Here is a 7,500-nt window from a genome sequence, read left to right as displayed (position 1 = left end):
CTGTAGAGGACACTAGGACTCATTTTTTATTATTATTATTTAAAAAGACATGAATAGGCAAAAACAATGTGTTTTTTTTTTAAATCACCAATAATTGTTTAGGTTTCAGGATTTTATATACCAAACTTTGTATGAAGATGATTCCCAACTATGTTATAAAAGATAACAGAATTATTTGATATAGACTTCCATTTTGCTTTATGCAATATGTGTGTAAAATGGCCATAAGCGGGTTTTCCCATTTTATACAATGTATCTATGTATCTAATTTGCATATTAATGTATCCTTGGGGCAACATGTAATGAAAAAAGAAGTGTAATAATGGGAGTTAGTAGTAATTGCCAAGATTTTCATAATAATATCTAATATTTCATAGAATTTCTTTCCATGTTGTCACCCAAAATGCCTGATAAACATGATTTAATTCCTGGTGTGTAGCTTGCTAAATTATTGTAACACACTTAACATACAGGTATCTTTTAGATTGACAAAGGTAATAGTCTCTTTCTGATTTTCATTTCAGAAAATGTACGCATACCCCGTTTTTCGTCGCCAGTCAGCAACATCAAACCGTCTCCTCATGGCGCCATCGGCGGAGGCGAAACAACTTGAAAATGTGGTGTCTGGAAGGGCCAAATCGAAGGAGGAGGTGCTGGCAGAGGCAAGTACTTTTGTCTGCACAAACGGTGGAGATCCCAGTGACCAGTTTTTAGTACTGGCTCACTGCAAACTTCAGTTTGGGAAGTACCAGGGTCAGAGATTTAGATGGCTTCTGGAAAACTCTCTGGGGTACGCAGTGTATTTGGTGCTCAGCATTTCCAGTGAGAAAGCGCAGACAACCCCCCTGTCAGAAAATAAACAACTGTTCCTACAGTACACTTCTCATATTAGAGAGATGGCAGAAGAAGTAGAGAAGTATAAGAGGAAGCAGGAAATGCAAGCAGAAGCCCGGGCAACTGGAGACCAGGGCTGCTTGATGGTGGAGTTTGGTGACTTTCAGGGCCGGTCCATGAAGGATGTTTATGAAGACCAGAGCAAAGAGGCCGAAGCCCTCATCAGGTACCTGGTTAAGGCAGATGCCAGGCCCAACACCAACATGGCCATTTTCAAGGCGTATGTCCTGAAAAGACGGGCTTCTGATATGGGCACCAGTGTACATCAGCCTGCACGTCCACCTGCAGCCTCCAGTACCTCTGCACGTCCACCTGCAGCCATCCAAACTGGTTTACAGCAGACCGCCACTGTGAAAGCACTGTTGGCGCGTGGCAAACATATGTCTCCTTCACAGCTGGCAAAAAAAATAATGTCACCAGTAAAACCCTGTGAGTAGGAGTGTAAATATAGAATTTTCCCTACAGCAGTTCTACATGTATTCATTTATCGTCATGGCAAACTTGTCCACTTGTTGTTTCCAGATCCATTACTGCAGTCCACTTTACCTCCTCCGGCAGCAGAACCCCCAGCCAAACATTTGGCCCGAAAGCAGCTTTTCGCCACTGGTAAGTAAGCAACATCTTACATATGTTTGTCTCCATGTATTGATCACAGTAATAGTTTTAACATTTGTGCTCCAGGCACTTCCATTCCCACTGCTGAAGATGATGATGAGGAGCTGGTATTTGCTGCATCACAATGTGAAGCACAGCTAAATACAGGTGTGGCATATGACACAAATGCAAATATTATAAAAATGTTTTGTGGAAACCCACTGAGAATCATTATTTTTGAAAATAAATAAACATTTTTAAATATTTTTTGTTTACAATACAGAATTATGTGACATCATGCCTCAAGCGGGAGGCATTCTTTGAGTGCACTTCTTCCAAACCTTAAGGATGTCCAAAGGTGTCAGTGTATTTATTTGCGTTTCCGAACTTACCTGTTGCTAAACAATCACTGGATAACTTTTTCACACCGCTTGCTCTTCTCACTCACTCAACCTGAGCAGACAGGAGGGTGGAGATTCATTGTTCTAATTATTAGAGGAAAAGTTTTTCTTTATTGTGTCTGTGTGCATGCTTCATGTCTGTGGGCATCATACTTTTTTTACTGAATTCATCACGACTCATTTTCCTTCTTTCATTCCATCTAATCCTCATTCTCAAAGAGCTATATTGATCCAATATTCCTTACATCAATAAAGTGTACACTGTGTTCTTTGCTTCTTGACACTAATACCATTTTCTTCACTGTTATTCATAAATATAATCATAATTATTATTAATACTTGTCCAAAATTACTGCTTCGCCGGCTGTTTGTGGGCTGCATTTATGGCATATTACTATCAAATAACAGTCATCCTTATATTGTTTATGTTACTGTTCACTCAGAGGCCTGTGCCGGTCCGTCTCCATCAGCGGAAACAGCACAGACACCAGCTCTTCCTCATCATCAGCCACCAGCTGAGCTTCCTAGTCACTGGAAAGATCATCTTCCACCTTTCCAGCATGAGTGGATCCGGAACACACTGTTTAAGGCCAACATGCGAAACGGAAAGCCAGAAATAGTGTCCCAGCTGAAGCTTTGGTGGTATCCTCCTCAGCCCCCTTTAATAAACACCCAGCCACCCGCCTCACCTGACCTCTTCTTCTGTCGGCCCATTTTCTTATGGATGCCGCTAAAGATGTGGTTGTTTCCTCTTGTCTGCGTTCGCCCAGACTGTGGTAAGCACAGACTTACAGCAGCAGGACTTTACCGTACCGTGCGCAAGGTCTTAGACATTGATGGGTGGTATGACCTTGCCACTGAGTATCTGGAGTGCAAACGCTGCAAAAAGAAGTATCCAGCTTGGAACGAGGACATCTTAGGACAGCTGGATATGGGCCACCGCAGTCAGTTTCCAGCTTTGCTGACATACAGGTAATTCATAATGACAATCATTCATTATTAGGCGCTTTTATTTGTGTTATTTTTTCCAACCAAAGCATTTGCATGATTATACTGTTGTTTCCTTAGATACTCATGTGACAACCGGGTGGTGAGGATGATGAGGGAGAGGACACTGGGCAACAGTGTGACTCAGCTCTACAAGAAGCTGATGGAACAACACAGTGAGGCATGGACACAGCGTGTCCTGCAGTACCTGACTGCCTGTGAACCATTCACAAGGTCCTCCCTTGTGCAGCCTCCTGTGTTTGCTGAGCCTCCCCTTTTACCTGCCCTTCCTAAACCTAAGTGGCTGTTAGCTGTGTACGCCAGGGATGTTCTGGGGCGACTGGACGAGGTCAAGGCCAAGATAACATCTGTATTTGGCTGTGTTCTCAAGATGGACTCCACAAAAAAGGTATCACAGCCCTGTTTATATCCAGAAATTGTCCAGATATGGATATATGTGTGTGTACATAATGAACAGTTATGAGTTTTTATTTTGTTTAAAAAAAAAAATTCTTTTTTTTCTTCAATAGGTCACAAAAAAACTTGCCGGTGCTGCTTCAGGAACAGCTGCCTGGTGCACAAATGTTGGTAACGAACACGGCCAAGTCCTTGTCTCTGTCCTAACAGCCGCCGAGGGACATGCACTGGACCCCATGGCAGCTGGCCTAATGAAACGCTACCGAGAGGCAGGAGAGGCATCCCCAAAGGTGATGTACGTGGACAGAGATTGCTGCAGTCAGCACGGCCAGTCTCAGGTGAAGGCCATGTTTTCGGAGTGGGATGAGCTTGAAGTGCGCCTGGACATCTGGCATTTCATGCGGCGATTTGCTGCAGGTGTCACGACAGAGGCTCATCCGCTCTATGGGATCTTCATGGCACGTCTATCCATGTCCATATTCCAGTGGGATTCAGAGGATGTGGCTGCTCTTCGCCGTGCAAAGGAGGGTGAGCTGGCAGCAAAGAAGACTGGCTACATCTCAGAAAAGGCGGTCAGTGCTCGCATTAACCGGAGGGAGTTGGCACTGCACTGCCGGAGGAGGACCAGGGGGGAGGAGGAGACCACCATATTGATTGGGTCACTGATTGATCAGTTTGACAGTGCGGACGGGAAGGATACTCTGGGAGTTCCACTTCTGAACCATGAACGGATCCAGCAGATATGGAAAGAACAGCGGAAGCATGTAAAGTGTATCCAAGACCCAGAGCACTTTCCGCTCTACATAAAGAAGGGGACACTGAAGAAAGGCGGTGTGGAGCTGTGCTGCTACAGGTGTGCTCGAGGCTCTACCTCCTTGGAGTCATTCCACCTCCACCTGAACCGTTTTATTCCAGGTATTACATTCATATGGATTACTAATTTTTCTGTAAAAAAATATAAGCACTGTAACTCCTTCCATTACGTTAAAGTAATGTCACATTAATAAATGTCACACTTTTACAGTTCTTTTCTGATGTCATAAAAAGCATTGACAAAGCTGTCTTGCCTCACAAGTCACTAATAACTCTGGTTATAACGACAATAATTTTTTAATGTAATTACATAACTCTATTACATGTAACCAGACATAGCACCTCATGTGTAGTAAATATATTGTACATATGTGACATATAAAACCCTTTTTTATTTATTTAACTTTTAGGAACCAGTGCCAGTGATGCGCATTTTCAGGCCTATCTCCTTGAGGGCTTGATGCGTTGGAATGATGACCGGATGGAAGATGCCATAAAAGGAGCGTCCTCCATCCGGTCATATGGCAGTGCCATGAGAGAGGCTGTGGACCAGCTTAGCCAGACAGTCTTTGGGAAGCCCTGGGATGAGCGCTATCGCCCTCCTGGAGCATATACAGGCAAGACATTCATTAATTTGTTATTTTGTAATACTCTACTAAGTATCTATTTAGCCTTAAATGTACTAGACAAAATATTAAGAACATATTTTTTCCCTTTTATTCTTGTAGGTGAATTGCTAGGAATAGAGTACCTTTACAGCCAGACTGGCAAAACATTGACTCCAGTGCTCCAGAACCCAGAGGATGAAGACAGGCTGGTGGAGGAAATTGATGACCAAGACCTGCAAGATGAGGGGTTTGAGGAAGAGATCACGGAGGACATCACAGTTCCAGTGCTGTACGAGAATGACCCCTGCCATGATCTCGCAAACAGCCCCTCATCTTTGCCTCAGCCTCAGTCCCCAGCATCACTGGCTGATGTATCAATGGCTGACGTGTCACTGGCTGAGCCATCCACATCAACTAGAGAAGGACAGCAACTTGCCCCTGCCCCTTCAGTGTTGTCACAGCCATCTGACACTGGAAGCAGTCTCTCCGACGAGGCTCAGGTAAAACACTTTAAGGGCTTTATTTAATTTCAATCTCGTTTTATTCCACATATATTAACATTAATCTGAATTTACTAGGGATCAGTCATTGGGCCCGATGGCATTGCTGGGTGGGACAAGGTCCAGGATATGGCTGGTTACCTGGTTGGTCTTCGTGAGGCTCCTTACCTCACTGACCTGCAGGTGACAGAGGCCATCCTGCTGTGGACAGCTCTCCATGACATAGACAAACAGCGGGTCAACTATCAGCCTCGACATCAGCCTCAGCTGACACATGGACGCTTTAAGGCACCGAAGCGGTCCGGAGTCACACCAGGTGTGGAGAGTGTAAAACGGTGTCTGATTGGACATCCCGGGGGACCAGCACAGTGGCCCAGCACCAGCCGCTTGGTTGAGGCCATTTGTACAAAGCTGTGTGCTTTACACAAGTCGCCGACCAAGAAGGCTGGAGTTTGCACCCCCAGGTGGTCTAAAATCCTCTCGGATTACCACCACATCCGAGAGCTGGTGCTTAATAATCGCAGGCTGATGGATGAAACAATGATCCAGCTGTTTGAGCTAAACCAGAAGACACTCATTCAGTGGTAAGCAAGGCACATTATTTTCTTCAAATTAACTGAATACCTTTATAAACGTATATATAATACATGTAATTTATTTTCAGGTTTCAACGGCAGCAGAAAAAACAGGAAATGAGTGTCCTTGCTCAGGGACTGACTCCACCTGACCCAATTGCTGTGGCTGATACGCAGCTTCCTCCACCGAGGGAAAAATTGGATGAAGCGGCATCAACCTCACGCCCAAAACATACATTTATCCTTCCGCCAAATCGAGAAGGACAGGCTCCTCTTCTGCGACCAGGTCGACGGCCTGCTGCTGCCACCACCATGGTGTGCCCCATTGCACCTGCCCCCACAGCATCAGGAGTTGTGCAGCCCATTTCAGCACCTGGGTCATTGTCACTAGTCCTTAACCCAGACATGACCGTGTCAATGGTGATTCCACCTTCTGGTGCTTCAACATCCGGTGCAGGCCCAGCTCCACCTGCTCCTGTGTCTGCTGCTCCTGTGTCCCGTTACACCCAGAGGAACAGGCGCCGGCGGGCCCAGGAGACGGAAAGCGGAGTCCATAAGAGGAAGTATGTGCGAGGGGTAACCTTTAACATGTGCAGCAAATGTGGGCAGCCCAAAACCAAAGAGTTTGGCCATAGCCGATATGGAAATGCCACATTTTGCTTGCGTGCCTCAAATGGAAAATCTTTAGATGACTGGTTGGCAGAACAGCGCCAGCAAAATACAAGCCAAACTCCACCTCCTCAATAAACAATTTGCTTTTTTCCTGTATATATTTTGTATATATTACTGTACATGGTTCCACCCAGTCTTTCATATTGTCCTATATATATATATATATGTGTATATATGTGTGTTTGTGTCTGTGTACTCATTTCAGTATTTGTGTGTATTCATTTTAATATTTGTTTTTTTACATTTAAAGTGTCATTTAAATATTTGTGTATTCATTTTAATAAAACATTTGAAGTGTCATTTAAATATTTGTGTGTATTCATTTTAATAAAACATTTAAAGTGTCTTAAAATAATCTGATAAATCATATCAATCAAATCATATCCCTCACAAAAAACACATATTTGAAGAAACATTTTTATTCATTTTATTAAATCATAAACAACATGTAATATGCAATATTTTTTTTAAATAATATACACAAAAAAAAACATTTAATAAAACATTTGAAGTGTCTTAAAACAAATCTGATAAATCATGTGAATCAAATCATATCCCTCCATTTTTATTCATTTTATTAAATAATCAACAACATGTAATATGCAATATTTAAAAATAATAATAATACACACAAAAAAATATAAATCAATATAATGATGTCATAGATAAATGAAGACGCAGGCGCAGTTGATCGCGCGCAGAACACGGGTTCGAATCCAGTCCGCGGGGGGTGACTTGTTTCACATGTGACTAAAACTCCTTCATAACGCACAGGAATATAGCCCTAATAATGTTGCAGGGGAAATTCTTGGGCAAATTCTCGTTTTTTGCGTCTTTTTGGCTTGCGTGCGGGGGCGCAAAGATTGGGCCCCTTCTTTTGCGCAGCGAGCGCTCTACCATTTGAGCTAATTCCCCTCGACGATGTGGTGAGAAGGTGTCCATCCCACAGCATGTGTGAAAGTGCTGCAGCGTGGTTTCCAATGCCCACAAAGCAAAGAGACCGTATTTCCTCTGTGTCGGCAACTTTGCACTGGCTACC

General features: G+C 43.6%; 1 protein-coding gene across 1 annotated transcript; it reads left to right on the top strand.

The window, feature by feature from the left end:
- Positions 1-5,047: 5,047 nt before the first annotated feature.
- LOC130092345 (uncharacterized) lies at positions 5,048-6,597 on the top strand. The gene is made up of 3 exons (XM_056260186.1): positions 5,048-5,214; positions 5,293-5,798; positions 5,879-6,597. The coding sequence occupies exons 1-3, from the start codon at positions 5,092-5,094 to the stop codon at positions 6,534-6,536; spliced, it is 1,287 nt and encodes a 428-aa protein (XP_056116161.1). The 5' UTR covers positions 5,048-5,091; the 3' UTR covers positions 6,537-6,597.
- Positions 6,598-7,500: the final 903 nt, after the last annotated feature.

Source organism: Rhinichthys klamathensis, unplaced genomic scaffold, assembly GCF_029890125.1.
Source record: "Rhinichthys klamathensis goyatoka isolate OS25496 unplaced genomic scaffold, OSU_Roscu_1.1 h1tg000176l_1, whole genome shotgun sequence".
In the NCBI taxonomy this organism is placed as follows: Eukaryota; Metazoa; Chordata; class Actinopteri; order Cypriniformes; family Leuciscidae; genus Rhinichthys; species Rhinichthys klamathensis.
The sequence above is the reverse complement of the archived record's forward strand: the minus strand, read 5'-3'. Positions and strand labels throughout refer to the sequence as shown.